General features: G+C 49.6%; 1 protein-coding gene across 1 annotated transcript in view; it reads right to left on the reverse strand.

Moving 5' to 3' along the window:
• Positions 1 to 5749: 5749 nt before the first annotated feature.
• The window catches only part of LOC119161503 (dual specificity mitogen-activated protein kinase kinase 7), a 65161-nt gene continuing 54466 nt past the window's right edge, over positions 5750 to 16444 (reverse strand). The window contains exon 9 of the mRNA XM_037414022.2: positions 5750 to 14995. Coding sequence (XP_037269919.1) covers positions 14903 to 14995 — 93 coding nt within the window. The 3' untranslated portion in view covers positions 5750 to 14902. The remainder of the gene's footprint in view (positions 14996 to 16444) is intronic.

Below are 16444 nucleotides of genomic sequence, written 5' to 3' on the forward strand. Positions count from 1 at the left end.
GACCCATCCCGGCGCCTCGAAAATCTCGCCGCCAGCCACTCCAGGGACTGCAGTCCACCAGCGCTGCTGCCCCTATGGCCCTGCCAGTGGCCACTGCTGTTCCTGAGGCCCCTCCTGCTGCAGCTGCCACTCTCGCGTCCCAGCCTGCAGCTATTGCCCCCGGAGGCCGGCCTGCTGTGCCCATGGCTCCTGCGGCCCCGCCTGCTGCGACAGTAGAGTTACCTCCAGCTGACCCGGCCTACCAAATCGTCGCCACCCTGCTGAACACCCTGCGGTCTGTGGGAGAGTCTCTTCCCCTGGACCACCCTCTTCGAGCCATCTGCTTACAGACGGGAGGCTCTCCACTCCCCACAACCAATCATGGCTAGCTCCCCACCCGGAACGAGCCGAGGCCGACGCCCTAGCGTTCTGCAGTGGAACGTAAACTGGCTGGGGCGGCGAAGAGACGACCTGGCAGAGCACCTCCTGCGGAGCGACTACGACGTGCTTGCACTACAGGAGGTGTATGCCCAGGCGGAGGACCTTCGCCTGCCAGGGTACGTCGGATACAGCAGCAGGACTGGCTGCACTCTGGCGACCTGCCCTGATGCCCCCTGCCTGAACGACAGCCACCAGCAAGGACGTTCCCGGTGTGCTATCTACGCCAGGCGCGAGCTCCCGCAGGCAGAGGTGAAGGTGGCTGACCTGGCTGGAGGCCCCTTTGAATGCTGTGCCGTCCGCATCCACATCGGGGGGCTGGACACCACTGTGGCCAGCATCTACGTTCGGCCGGGCCAGCCCTGGGACCCCAGATGCCTTCGTCAGCTGGCGCATCGCCTGGGCAAGGAGTTCCTGCTTTGCGGGTACGTCAATGCGAAACACCCAGCATGGGGCGGCCGCAGGACTGACGCTCGAGGCAGAGAGCTGCGTGATGTCCTCCAGCAGCTGGGGCTGGCGATCCTCAACTCGGGTGCCAACACCTTCCTCCGTCGTGGGCAGCAGATCACCAGCACTGCCATAGACCTCAGCGTTGCCACGGAGGGTTGCCAGTATGCCTGGTCGCCATTCCCGGACACTTGGGGCTCGGACCACCTGCCCATCCTGCTGTCTCCCTTCAGAGGTAGGGCTCCGCGGGACCACGAGTACCGCGTGGTGGACTGGCAGGTCTACCGGCGACTACTCCAGCAGGACACGAGCAGCGGGGACCTGCTGCAACTGGTGGCCCACAGTGCGAGGGCAGCAACGGTCACTGCCAAGGTTCAGCAGGGACAGCCCGTCCCAGACATCCGGCACCTGGCTCTGAGGGCGGCACGGCGACGTGCAGAGCGGCAAGCACTGAACAAACGCCAACCGGAGCTCTGGACGGTCTTCCGGCGAATCGATGCCGTCTGCAGACGCCACGCACGCAGGCGCCGGAACCAGGGCTGGCAGGGCGTGTGCGCCTCGATCAACAGCTCGCGGGATGGGACGAAGGCCTGGCGCCTGCTGAAGTGCCTGCTGATGGCGCCCCGGGCCTTGAACCAGGGACTGTCCCTGGCTGTTCACCTGTCGACCACGGCTGCGAACCTGGCAGAACGGCTGGCTGACCAGTTTGCTGCCAGAGATAGAGCCCCACTGCCTGCTGCACCACCGCCTGCTGCCCTCCCTTGCCCTACCTCTTGTCACCATCCCAGATGGGTGTCCGCGCAGGTGCGGGAGCTGTGCGAAGAGCCCATAGCGACACATGAGCTGGTGGCAGCCCTCGAGAGGACCAAGCGACGAAGTGCTCCAGGGGCCGACGGCATCACCTTCCAAATGCTCCGCAACCTGGATGGAGGTGGCCGTCAACGACTCCTGGAATACTACAATGACGTCTGGTGCACCGGAGCCTTACCCGAGTCCTGGCAAACTGCGGTGGTGGCGCCAATCCTGAAGCCCGGGAGGAAGGCCACGGCTCTCTCCTCATACCGGCCAGTGTCTCTCACCTCTGCGCCCTGCAAGGTGATGGAGAGGGTGGCTCTGGAGAGACTGGAGTGGATTGCCGACCACCTGGGCTTCTTTCCGGAGCAGCAGACGGGCTTCAGGCGGCACCGGTGCACGGCAGATTCCATCTCGGACGTCGTCGCTACCCTCGAGGACGCCAGGAGCAGCGGGGACGTGGCCATGCTGCTGCTGCTGGACGTGGAGAGCGCCTTCGACGGACTCCCACACGTGGCGGTCGAGGCGGCCCTGGACCGCCTCGGCGTCAGTGGTAGCCTCCGAGGCTTCGTGACCGCCTTCCTGTCCGGGAGGACCTTCCGCGTCCGCGTTGGAGGGGCAACCAGCCAACCCAGGGCCATCACTGCTGGTGTCCCACAGGGTTCAGTACTGAGCCCCTTCCTCTTCAACATCGCACTGGCAGGACTTCCGGCGTCCCTCCCAACAGACACCAGGTTCCCGGCCCGCTGCTCTATCTACGCAGATGACGTGGCACTCTGGGTCCGGGGACCAAGGCGGTCCATCCCCGCCATCAGGAGATCACTGCAGGCGGTCCTCGATGCAGTGGTAGCCTACCTCGGAGGCATCGGGCTCAAGGTCTCTGCCACAAAGACCGAGGCCCTGCTGATTCACCCGCTGGCGGCAGCACGCACCCACGTGAGACGGCTGAGGATTGGCAATCGCAGCCTGCCTTGGAGGTTGGTGGTGAAGTACCTAGGCCTCACCATCGACCACCGACTCACCTGGATCCCGGCTGCCAAGGCTGCTGCCACCAAGGTGCGGCGCGTCCAGGGCGCCATCAGCAGACTGCAGCTGCGTGGCCGCGGCTGCTCCACCAAGTGGGCCCTCCGGCTCAACCAGGCTGCGGCGTCCTCGGTCCTCCTGTACGCCTTCCCGCTGGTGAGCCTGACACCGGCCAGGAGATGCCTGCTGGAGGGACTCCACAGGGGTGCACTGAGGGCCATCCTGGGGCTTCCCAAAAGCTCGCCAGTGGCAGCAACTCTCGCAGAGGCAGGAGAGTGGCCCCTGTCGTTACGTATGCTGCAACGAGCGCTGGGCCACATTGACCGCCTTCACCGCGCCACCGACGGCAGGGCCCTCCTGGAGCGTCTCCGCAGCCAGCCAGGATCACGGATGGGAGGCCTCTGCCTGCTGTACCACCAAATGGTCCCAGATCCACCAGTTCCGGTTGCCTCTCCACCGCCTCACCACCAGCCACCAGAGGTCCACCTCTGCTTGGAAGGGGCAACCAAGCGACGAACGCCTGCGGCCGCACTGCAACAGGCGGCCTTCTGCAAGCTCCAGGAACAACTGGAGGGACGGCTGCAGGTGTTCACGGACGGATCTGTGATGCCAGACGGGACCGCAGCGGCCGCATGCGTAATCCCGTCCAGAACCAACAGCCGGCAGTGCAGGCTTCCCTTCCCGGCGAGCTCCACGGCTGCGGAACTGGCTGGACTGCATCTCGCAGTAGACCTGCTGGCTGAGGACATCCCCCTTCAGCCGGCCGCGGTTCTATGCGACAGCAAGGCGGCCCTGCAGACCCTGGCCAACTCCCGCCGTGCCGGACTGACGGCCTGCCTCCTGAGAGCCAAGGTTCGCGCCCTCACCGACGCCGGGGTGTCCGTCTCCTTCCACTGGCTGCCCTCCCACGTGGGCATCGCTGGAAACGAGAAGGCGGACACCCTCGCCAAGGCTGCCCACCAGCCTGGTACTCCCTACTCCTGTGCCGTGGCGGCCAGGGACTATTCACAGGCCCGTCTCAAGAGGCTCCTCATCACAGTCCACCCAGACCCGAGGGTGGCCAGCGGGCGAGGACCAAAGCCTCTCCCAGATACGGGCCTCACCAGGAGAGAACGGGCCTCCCTGTTGCGACTGCGGACTGGCTGCGTGTGGACGGCGGCCCGCCGCCACGCCAAGGGACTCTGCCCCTCCCCGGCCTGCAGTCGTTGCGGAGACCCAGAGACCATCGAACACCTCCTCTGTGCCTGCCCTGGCTTAGCACAGGAACGCTTGAGGGCCTACGCGGCCTACAGGAGACAGGGTCTGCCCGTCTCCACCCTGGAAAACCTGCTGTTCCCGTCTCATCCACATCCAGCAGCACTCCGCAGCCTGGCGGAGTTTGTGGAGGAGTCAGGAATTGCTGCCTATCGCTGACCCCAGGAGCCCTGCTGCCCTTGCCCTTGCCGACGGCCTGCGCTGAAGCGGACCGGACATCCCTCCTACACACCACACACTATTTCTCCTATCCTCTTTCATCCCCCTCTACCCCACCCCAAAGGCACTGTGCCGTGTCGCCTGTAGGCAGACAGAAATTAGGTGCCTTCTTCCTTTTCCTCATGAACCACTAACAACAACAACAACACTGGGCTGCCTCCTCCCCCGCACGAAAGACCAGCCAACAATGGACAGGCGCCCCGGGGTCGTTTACGAAATTCCGTGTGCCGAGTGCCCCTCGTCGTACATCGGCGAGACGAAAAACCTACCAGAACGACTGAAGCAACACGCCAACGATGTGCGGAATTTCTACAAAGAGCGCAGTCGCCGAACATGCTGAGAAGTTGGATCACAAAATAAATTTCGAAGCGACGGCCATCCTTGAAAGCGAGCCGAACTGGAGGAGAAGGTTGTTACTCGAGTCCTGGCACATACAGAGGACAGCCCATAATATCAACCGCTCTCTCGGAACCCTTCTTCCAGTGTATTCACACGGACTGCGCTCCACGGCAAAACGAGAGAGAGAGGGGGGAGGGGGGGGTCATTAGCCACCCCGCGAGTGCTTTGAAGACAACGCTGCTAGTAGTAGCCTCCACAGTCACCCCTGAGGAAGAAACCAAGTCAGTTCTGAAACGTCGGGTTTCTTCAAAACTTTTGGTTGGAGTCTAAATCATCTCCCAGTTTCATACCCAACCAGACAGACTCCTGTCGAATGTTTACTTTCAGGATGGAAGATACGTTGAAACAGGTGGTTTACGAGGACGAAGTACCGAGAAATAGAGTTCCAGAAGTCATATACTTCTAGGATTTTAAAAGGAGCCTCTAGCTTCACGTTAGGTACAGAGGAAAAAAAAAAGGCGTGGGAGGTGGGGGGGTTGTTAGAACAGTAGTGTAGGGGCATGACCCTAGTGGTTTTGAATCTTTTGGGCGACTCCCTCCCCTGGTTCCAGAGCCCCCGATTGCGTGGCAGGAGCGTAGAATGACATCACACGTCAGACAAATGAATTGAAGTGGAAATGAAATGGGTGGCTTAAAAGCCCATCCATTACAATGGGATCAGCTATAATTAATCATCAGCAGCAGCAGTAGCAGGGACAGCATCAAGATGCGCAAACAGACTTTCCTAGTTGAACGGTCGTGGTGTCCACTGAGAAGCGAAGTCTAGCTAGCAATTGAGAAGACAATGCGGACGAGTACCGACTACGCTATCACAGTTCTGAAGGCGAGGCTTATTTCCACACGGTGAACTCGCAGAATCCCTAACTCGTTCGCCTTGAGACAAGTCGAAAGCGAAAGCCGCCTCCTTTTCCTTCTCAATCTACAAATCCATCCTTCTGCACCAGACCTCTAGGATTGTAGGCATCGCAAGCTTTTCACACTGTGCCTAGTTTTGAACGGCCTCCAGTATCGGCCCCCCTTTGACCAAGCGACGATGTCATGATGTAACAAATTAGGGCGGTCTCCGACATCATGATGATGTCATCGCATGATATCTTGCATCACTCACATTGACATTGACACCGCCGATGGTCTTTCGCGTTTAATCAAGCATATAGGGCTTTCACCTTAAAACTGTGAAACAACAAACAACCACTAGTTCAAGAGCAGAATGCCACTTTTATTTGCGCTTTGCAAAACAATCGAGCCCCACTCGTCGACAAGGGCATACATCAGTCGAGATTTCGCTACAGGGAACCAGCAGGCAAGCAGGGCAGGCACAATGCCCAATGCATCACAGTTGGCACTGCCAGATGGAGGCAGATTGCGTACATCATGCCCTCGGCTCGTGACAATGCACACTGGTCACACAAACTGCTTGAGAGTCACATAATGATAAAAAATGGTAGAGAACCCAATTGTTCTCCAGTTCAAAATAAAAAAGGCCTGAATAAATGCTCTCTCCAGCAGCCTTCGAAGATAATTTCTGTAAATCACTTTGATAAAAGAAACAGCTTGCAAAATAAACAGCGGCACCATCACATTAATTACTATCCATGATCTGCAAGCATCAGGTTCGCCCACTGATGTCAGTAGGTGCCATTCAAGTTCAAATCTATAGTGGGATGATTCAGTCATGTTCTTTCCCAGCTCAGTCAAAGGATAATGCACTGGTACACACGAGAAGGACACAATGACTTGAATTCGTTGTGGCCATTAGGTTGCAGTTTCTAACAGAATTTTTTTAAAAGGCTACATTTGTGTTCATTAAAAAAATTCCTGGTAAACACGAAAACAGCAAGAACATTTGAATGCCATGCAGTCCATGATAAGGTCGATAAAAAGGCACCACACAGACCAACACCCAACCACATTAGGGGAAATTACAAAGCACGAATTATTCCCCAACATTTCATTGGTAAGATTCCTGCAGTGACAGCTTATGATGTCAACTTTCCTAAACAGCATGTCAAAAGCAGCACGAGTGCACTTTGAACCATAAGAGTGCTGAGAGAGGGGGCAAGGCAAACTGCCTCACCTGCTACAGATATACTGTAGGTGGGACGCTGCTGAAGCTAAAAGCACGTGCAGTGGCAACATTTTGAACACAGTGAATAAATCGCCTTCGCACCAATTCAGCAACCACATCCCATGCAGGCCTGGCAGCACAACTAAAGCCCAGTTGTCAATTTTTCACATTTACTATAACAGCAACAAATAACATCAATAAAATAAATAAACAAAAAATATCAGAGCCAGCATCAAAATAATTACATGCGTGGTCTCGCACGCTTCAGCATTTACGTCTGTAGGCTTTCCGTGCCAAGGAAGAGGGCAACTGTCTACAGTCGGTAGCAACTTGAATGGGGCCTGAACCACTCTTCCAAGTAATCATTGTATGACCTCAGTATCAGCTTACTCAAAAAGCGATTGCCGCAAAAATATCTGGAATCCATCAAAAACGACCAAAGTGATTTGTCGCTAAGTGCTTTCTTGTCTCCTCCCTACGAGCGCGAAGAAACTACACAATATGGCACAGGGTAAAGAAGATACGCCAGTGCGCGTGATGAAATGCGATCGCTTTTCCCTATTGGTTTTCCTGCACGCTGGTGAGGCTGTGAAATGTTAACAGACTATTGAGCATGAAAAAAATACGTGGCGGCACCTGATGACAAGAGGCGTATTTTATCCAAACTATGATTCATGTTGGAATTTGGCCGTTAGAATGCCATCCATTGTGCGACGCCGAGCAGGAGGCGCCGTTAGCTCGCAGATTGAGCACAGGACTCGCTAAGAAAAAGGCCGCCTGAGAAATTGACGCTCCACTTCTAAACTCTCCTTGCCACACACGACTGCAAGACTTAGATCAGTTGTTAGTAGGAGTGTCTGCTTTCCACAACATGTTTTTTCACTAGGCCCGAGGTATGGTTTCTGGCCCATTATAGAAGGCAAGACTTCCTCTGCCCAGGAGAGCGCACAGTGGCAGCTGATTGCATTCACGAAATGCACTAAATTACCCGCGATACGAACCTCAAAGGGGAGCAAAAATGCTTGTTTTACCCGAAATTTCATGCCACGAAAAAACTAGCGAAATCCACTTTGGAACCCCAATATGCCTTTACGGGGCACACGCGAACGGACGACCGCTAAGGGATGGCAGCTGCGTGAACGTGCATGTGAAAGCTTCACTAGAGACCAACTTAAAACGAGCCAAAGTAAACTTCACAAGAGTTATAAGCAAACGACTGGAGCGCACCAAAACGCTTCGAGTCTTGTTACTTCTTTGACGCCACGATAGCGCATACCTTCAGGCCTGCTTAGTCTCATTGGCAATCGCACTCACAGCGACCCCATTTTTGAGAGCGGTGGCTGAAGTAAAAGGCAGTTTCGTTTTCAGCCCTTGTGCGTTCGTAGCTCACGTGCCTTTGGGACTGCGTGGTTGCCATGATCGCGCTTACCATGGTTCCGTCTGCGAACTTAGCGGCAGGCAGCATCCCTTAGACTCTGCAAGCGCTGAATGCACTTGTGCTTTCAGTTTCCTCGGTTACCATACATGCTCGCGTGGATATAGCGACAACGGTTTAGTGAGCAGCTGATGCAAACAGTAGCTTATCTTACTGTGTGCGCTGGCCGCGCACTTGCGTTCAGAAGTGCGTTGTGGCTATGATCGCGTCTACTGCTTGCGTCGATAGTGACCGTGGGTCCATTCGCAGCAGTGGTAAGCCAGCCACGCATACTACCGGAGCCCCGCCGCGGTGGTCTAGTGGCTAAGGCACTCGGCTGCTGACCCGCAGGGCGCGGGTTCGTATCCCGGCTGCGGCGGCTGCATTTCCGATGGAGGCGGAAATGTTGTAGGCCTGTGTGCTCAGATTTGGGTGCACGCTAAAGAACCCCAGGTGGTCAAAATTTCCGGAGCCCTCCACTACGGCGTCTCTCATAATCAAATAGTGGTTTTGGGACGTTAAACCCCACATATCAATCAATCATACTACAGGAGTACGGCGCTGCGGCCATGGCTCGAAGGTCTTGGTACCCAAGTTAGTAGTGCAGAAAAGTGTTCGGCACATTCGAACTAGATGCAACAAAATTCGGTCGGGGAATTTTTAAAATTCGTGTCAGACCACTACTCTGATTGTGCATACCCACACATACAAATGCATGCACGCACATAAAGACAGCTGACCCCCATCCCATTAAAAAATCTGGCTATGCCACACGGAGGGGTCACCGCCGCCGGGCTTGCGACAGCTAGAGCACGCATTTATTGGTGCAGGCTTCTGTGCATCCGCGTTGGAGGCCGAAATGCGCCAGCCTTTTATAGTTGTACACGACTGTAGAGAGCAGTTGCCATTCACTGCCAATTGCTTAACATGCACGAAAACAGCCCACCCTAAACCACGGTGTTTTTTTTATGGTGTCTCTCTACTATGGTCACGACGAAAAATGAGCAGTAGAAACAACCCGTAAATTTGACAAGAAACACAACCAGACACTTTGAAGCAACAAGAGAATACGATATGACAGTTTGAAGTGCACATGCATCTACTACACACTGAAACAATGCATCCACAATGCTTTTTAAGCCTGCCCCGTATAACTTGCTGCACAATGCTTGAATCAGAAGAAAAAAAATACCGCACACAACTCGCGGAAATGAACGCTCACCAAACAAGCATGTGACAACACCGACATTCGTTGAGGGGACTCTAGCACAGTTGGAAAGGTGGCACAGATCTTGCATCCTCTTAAGATTTAAGCAAGCACATCTCCTCGCACAGCATCACATAACCTGTCTAAGCTTTAAACAGTAATGAATGCTGCCACCCAACTGAGACATGTACTGTTAAGACATTCATATGAAATCTTCGATGGAGGTGAAAATACTTGAAGCCTATGTACTTAGATTTAGGTGCAAATTAAAGAACCTTAGGTGCTTGCAATTTCCAGAGCCCACCCCTATGGTGTGTCTGACAACCATATAGTGGTTTTCGAATGTTAAAACACCAACAATTATTATTATTCATATAAAACAAAGCCACTTTCACCCCCCTAAAAGCACGGACATGTCTTGTATGACAATGTGTGGCTTTTGTACTACTTAAAGTCTCTTCAAGTGCCACATCAGCAGCATTAAAAAAAAAAAACTACCTTGCACCACGTGAAACCAGGACAAAAAAAATTGAAATATTTAGCGTCCCCTCACTGAACATGAACACCACTTTACATGCACATTTTAAATTACACAGACTTTAGTCGCACTTCAACTAAGCATAAACTCCATCCCAGTTCCCTAGTGTGCCTTACTCATCACAAAGAATGAGGTAAAAAAAAAAAAAGCATCACAGCCCCTGCACACATATGATGGATGGCACAAAAGGAAACTAAAGACGTTGCAATGCAATGGGCACCCAGCCATATGCTAAATTAAGTCTCCAGAGGTTGTGTATGCATGACTGCACACAAAAGTAGCAGTCATGTAATGACTGCTGCTCATCACTCCGTGCAGCATGTGAATAAACATAGAAAAACTGACTAGCCGCATCTTCACAATGGGAGAAAAAAAAAAGCACATGCACACACAGGTTGCCCCTCTACTCGACAAGACTTTTCCATTTGCATGCGACAGAGAGGGATTACTTACACACGATTCAATCATATTTACATCATAATAGTATGTGAATCATCTACTATATATACGTCACACTGTTGTGAAACATTATGTACATCACATCTGCACATGCTGCTTCCCAGCAAAAACATGGAAGCAGCTGGCTAGGGGGGACTTAAGTAGGACAACGCATCAAGAGCAAGAGAAGATCCTAGCCTGGTCAAACAAGACAAGTCACAAGCAGCTGTGTTTATACATAAATACGGCTGTACAGTTCTTCCCGCAGGGTTGAAGACCAGCGCAGAGTGTGAACAAAAAGTTGTCCTACCTCCACAAGCATCTATATCACAAAGGCTGGCCTGGCCAAGTAATGTAACAGCAAAAAACTGGATACCCTTAAACCTGTTTAACAGGCACACATAGTTAAATAGTGTAAAGGAGCCGGCGGAGGCAACTCATTTTGGAGAACGCCTGAATCCTCACAAAAAATGCCTCCTTAAATATACGACAACAAAAACTTCAGAGACGCTTTCAATGTCTCGGCAGGCAAAGGTACACGAAAAAAAAAAAATTGCCGGGCGTAACCTATTTGGCGTTTGCAGTTGCACAAAGGACCAGGTTTACAGAACAGTTAATGCGCCAGTTAGTTCAAGCAATAACCAGTCAAAGCCTTAGCCTTGCAAAGCGAAATGCGATTTGGGGTGAAATATTTTGCTCCATGATAGTAAACTGAAGCTACTGAGGACACAAAGGCAAATGGTAACCGAAGCACAACAATACACACAAAATGCCACAGGACATCTCATTTAAATTACGTCGACGAACTGTACCTGCCTATCTGCAACAGCCCTCAGCAGCATTGACGTTAATGCAGAAAGAATAACCAGAAGGACAAGGACAGCACACAAACATGCACAGAGAGAGGGACTGGAAGCGAGAGGACTGGGGCCACCTTGGGCAGCAACTTTTCAATTACTAAATAAAGTGTAAAAAAGCTCTCGCCCAAACGTCTAAAACATATGCGTCTCACTCCACCCTACAATGGCTTATCTGGCCAAAAAAGTAGACACTGCTAGATTTTTGCCGTGGGAATCTCTGCTCAGTAACAGAGCAGTAGTAATTTTACACACTGTATAAGAGAAAAGTGATTCCTATAGGCATTCAAGCATTTAAGCAGGTGTCACAGAGAAGGCAACCAAGCAGTAAATCTTTGTGTAAAGAGCAAATTATTCGCAATGCCCATAAACTGTCGCGCTGCTAAGCGTAATTCATGAGAATCCTTGTGAGGAAAGTCGGTAAGGCAGCGGCACGCAATCGCTCCCTTGTTTGGCTGTGCTAGCCTCAGTGTTGAAAGGGCCCTGCAACACTTTTTGAGCATAGTCAGAAAATGCTGCTGATCGATAGTAGAGGCTCTCTAGAACACGCGAGCCAAATATTATAGCGCAGCACGCGGCCTCGAATTCACAATAAATTATCAAAGTCAGCTAAAAATTGCTTTCTCTTTTCTCGACAAATGACGCAAGACGCTCAAAAATCACTTGTAAAAAGCCCATCTATCAACTATTGGCTGAACATGATGCACTCAGTCGTTACAAAGATCGCCGTGGGAGGCTGCTACTTGTCCACGTGCGCACGCGCAATCACACTTAAGAAGCCACGCATTCGAAGAGAAAAAAAAAAGGTATCGAGGTGCAGGTGACGCATTTTCTTTGCTCCTGCCATCCTTCGCTGCTTATCTTCCAGCGCTTTCGTCAGGACAAGAGAGAATGCACTTGCAGCATGCAACAAATCTTTGTAACTCCATTCACATTGAAAGGAATCCTCAAATTTTTGCGGCATTGAGTTTGTGAGGCAATAAGCTCTCCCAGCGATTCCATTCCAAGGTTACTTGAAGAAGTGTTTCAGGGCCCTTTTAAGGCATTACCAAGAAAAAAACCGTACTACTTTGCATGTTTCCTGCATCAGTTAACAAACCGACCTCTCCATGACATTCGTTTGGCGGCAGAAATTCTTCAGATCGCTTTCAGCAGTGATGTTGAAAAAAGCCATGACGACGAGAATTTTTCACTGGACGTAGAAGGCTATGTGAAAGCACTGAGAGTGACAGCAATGATGAACGATCAGCTGCTAACTCGTGAGTAGCGACTTGTCCCTCACATCCCCTCGTGTTTTACTTTCTTCATGCTTGTAAGACCCTTTGACTGTATCTGATGTATAATATCCTTGAGCAAAATCAAAATAAAAGAAAAGTTCTTGTGCATTGCATGTAGTGCAATTATTGTGGATATTATGGAGTGCTGTATGCTGCCAACACAATTTAGCTTGACCAGCGAAGAAAAATGGTCAGAGCAATCAAATGTGCATTCACAGCCACAATTCAAGCCTCTCTACTAACTTCTCCTGTACTTCACATGCACCTTCCGCACGGCACAGTTATTCGACGAATTTGCACAATGTCGAAACATTAGGCGTGAAAAGCATACGTTCGTATCTTTTTCGATATCCATGTTTCAATCCTGCTGATAGACCCGGCCACATCCGAATGCAGTGAATTGCATATGGCTAGAGTGTGAGCATGGTTGCAACACAAGCACTACTGAATGGGATGTTAAATGCTTGTGGTATGTTAAAGAAGCAACTCCGCATTTCTGACTGTGCATGAAATGATGACGAGATATGTTTGCAAGCCATTACCTGTTAAACATACAGTCCTGTGCAGCAGCGATGACGCTACTTGCTGGCGGCTTAGTACTGCAACAAATTCATTAGGCACGACTGCTCCACATGCATACTACTTCAGAGTGTCGTTCAGTTCATATGTGAATCTTCGTTCATGAAGTTTTCTGCAGCACGCACCCGATTTTACAAGGCATTGCTTATGCTTGGTCACAGAGCTAAAATATAACCTTTCATACTACGGAAAATAATTAGGTGGCGAGCTTCCATGGTTTGAGAAAGTATTTCAGTTTCATATTCTTTTTGGTGCAGTTCATGACTTCATCCCGTGAAAGTGGAACGGACCATACATCCACATGTGCTATCTATTCCTATACTAACGAACGGTTGACCCTCCTCCATGTGCCATCTTGAGTCGTACAATACACCACCTATAGTTCGTAGACATTGCAAATATTGTAGTACCTAAATAAGAATTAATGCAGCCGTGACATCTTCCTTTCAGATAATTCTTGGAAAATATAGAAGCCTCGGCAAGAAAAAGCTGTGGAAAGGAAGATGTAATGCTCCTGCTCAATAAAAAAAAGTCAAATAAAAAGCAAAAAAGTCAACAGGAAATAATTGTTTTGTCAATAGTGAGCAACTAGCAAGAAGGACATGGCACTTACAAACTAATGCTTAGCATTAATAAGAAGTCCTAAGGACCATGCACCAGGCTGCTTTCATGAGCATTTACAAAAAATAAATGCATTGAAAGAAGGTCCTAATGCAAAGCCACTTAAGTGGCCACAAAAAGCAGGATCACATGTTTCCTGTCTGAGCATGGTGGCTGCGCACAAAGATAGATATGCTGCAGTAGTAACACAGGAAGCTTAAAATTTACAGTAAGGAGTAAAAAAATGAAAAGTTACATTCCCTTTCATCTCACTGAAAATCATCAGCATTAAAATGTTTATAATGTACACTAAAGACAGACAGACACACACATTATATATGTACAAAATGGTGCTACACACTATAAAAATACGTCGATTTGTAAAAACCTGAACTCATCTGGAATAAAAATTGCCTCATACATTCCTTAGCAGCTGAAAAACTACAAAACTGGCATAGCCTCAAAATTCTCAACTTATCAAAATGAGAACAATACTCTGCATGCTGCGATGTAGCCCTGCAGTGCCCATCATGCCTGCTGTCAAATATCAGGCTTGTGCAAAACACGTCGATTATTTTTTGTTCAGAGTAAATATAACCTTTTTCTAAAAACATTAAGATACCTTCCTTTTGCATGGGAAAGTGGTTGTCAGAGGCAAACAAAAAACACGCAACTCATCCTCCCAGCTGGTAACATTTGCAGTACCTGCTCGTGGTCTTCAACCCTGTGAGCAGTTTTCTGTGGCCAATGGTGTTTCTTAGGCCTCAAAGCAGGAACAGAGGACAAAGAATAGAAGCGACGTACTCCACAACATTGCAATGGCACTGGAGCATCCAAATGACTGTACTGCTCATCAAGCCAAAGTGGGCCTTATGCAAAAGCAATTTTGCATGGAGCAAGGTACACAGAAAGCACTGAAAGCTTTCAATGCAGACCAGTTGAAAAAAAGCAGCTAAAACATGGCCAGTGTCTCTTCCCAATTGGACTTCTCTTATCTGCTGAATTCTGTGTCAGTATCACCAAGATATTAAAGCTAGTAATATCAGGGGGGAGGGGGGGAATCGGGCATGAGTGAGAAAGATACCTGTGAGCCATTGCCACAGATTCTGGTATCTCGTGTACACTGCATCCTATATACCTTGCTCCACACTGCAACACCAAGATGGACAGCTATGAAAAATGGGCATGACCTGCCAGCCTCTTATGTAGATCCTATACACTGGTGCTGTGCCATCCTCCTCAGTTGCATGACAAAAAAAAGGAGGGGGGGTCGACATGTGAGGGCAAAACCGCTGCTGGTTGGAAACTAAACCAAGCATTCGATTTGGCATCTGCTTGCTGCTTCCATGGGAGCCTTTATCAGCCACCTTTTCTCACTGGCCATCTTGGGAGTTGTCCATTACTCTGGCTAGCCATGCTGCTACATCCACCTCTTTCGTTTCGTACCGCTTTATGAAGGCATGTTCCTGCAACAATATTTCAGTAACACATCTCATAAGATTGCTGCCTACTTTTCCTCAATGTGTGTTTTGTGCATATGTACAGTACTTCTTGATTTTTAGCTCACAAGAGTGACAAAAAACATCATACACCACTTAATTTTGAAATATTTGGGAAACCGTTTAATAGAGCTGACATCTGTTAAAATGCAAACACGGCATGATTAACACTAAGACAACCATACCGGCAGGGTTGCCAGAAAGAGCCACATGCAGTAAAAGTAGCCAAAACTAGTCATCAATGTATTAAAACTACTTTCACATTTTTACTTAGATGACTAAATGCAGAAACCTTTTAGTAAACATGTAGATCTGTGCAGCACTAACACTTTCAAAATATATTTGTTGTGATTACAGCCCAAGTTATTGACTTCAGCAATCATTTCACGCATGATGATGTAGTGTTCGCACTGCTGAAAATAAAAGGGCTATTTACGCATCTTGCATTATTTTTTCTGGAAATGACTTAAAGTTACGGCAAAACAAAAAGACTACAGCATGATCAGTGCATTAGAAATCATGGTAGCTGGCACTGAAGCACAAATTGTTGCCTCTTTTGGAATAACTTTTCCCATGATGACGAATCAAGGATCTCCATCCACACCTAAGCCTTATAAATGCTAGAAGTTGTTTGTCGGATATCCTGGAAGAATTGATTGTTCAACTAGTCGGTACGACATTTTAAAGTGATCCCCAAAAAACCAGGATACAAGAGGCAAAGGTGGCAATACAAGTACTCACTAATAACTGTTGATCAAGCTCGTGTTGCCACCTTTGCCATATGTATCCAGGTTTTCCAATGCTCACTTGAAATATAATATCCAATTTCTAATATTGATAAGAGCAGGTTAACTTGGAAGCGGAGCGCTTTGGATTGCTTTCACTTCCAACTTAGGTGTCAAATCGCGTTCAGCAACGGGTGATTCGTAAAATGAGGCCTCACGCAATAGTTTGGAGTGCCAGCCACGTACACAATTTTCTTCTATGCGAGAAGTCTGCTTTACTAGAAGTTTAACTGGTAGTTTTTCTTAGATTTATTTTCCGATCACCATCATTGAACCTTACACCTACTTAATATGCAATTGCCCTTATCACTTTAATTAGAGATCATTATCTGCATAATTAAAGTGCTTAATTAAATGTTTGGAGCTGGACGCACACTTTGGCTGCCATGTTTGATACCATATACTCGAACACTAGTGCTGTGACTTCACCAGATATCAATAGCTTTGATTAAATCGAGAGAACAAGAAAGTAGCCAAAAAAGAGCTAAGTTGCGAAGTTTACTTTTATGTCGTCCCTGGCATAAAAAAAGTAGCAAATTGGTGCAAAGTAGCCAAACCTGGCACGCTGGTGGCATGCATTTGTTTATTGCTTTCTTGATAGCCTGAATAGTGCTCAACTGCTGACCTGAAG

The sequence above is a fragment of the Rhipicephalus microplus genome, chromosome X, assembly GCF_043290135.1.
Source record: "Rhipicephalus microplus isolate Deutch F79 chromosome X, USDA_Rmic, whole genome shotgun sequence".
NCBI lineage: Eukaryota > Metazoa > Arthropoda > Arachnida > Ixodida > Ixodidae > Rhipicephalus > Rhipicephalus microplus.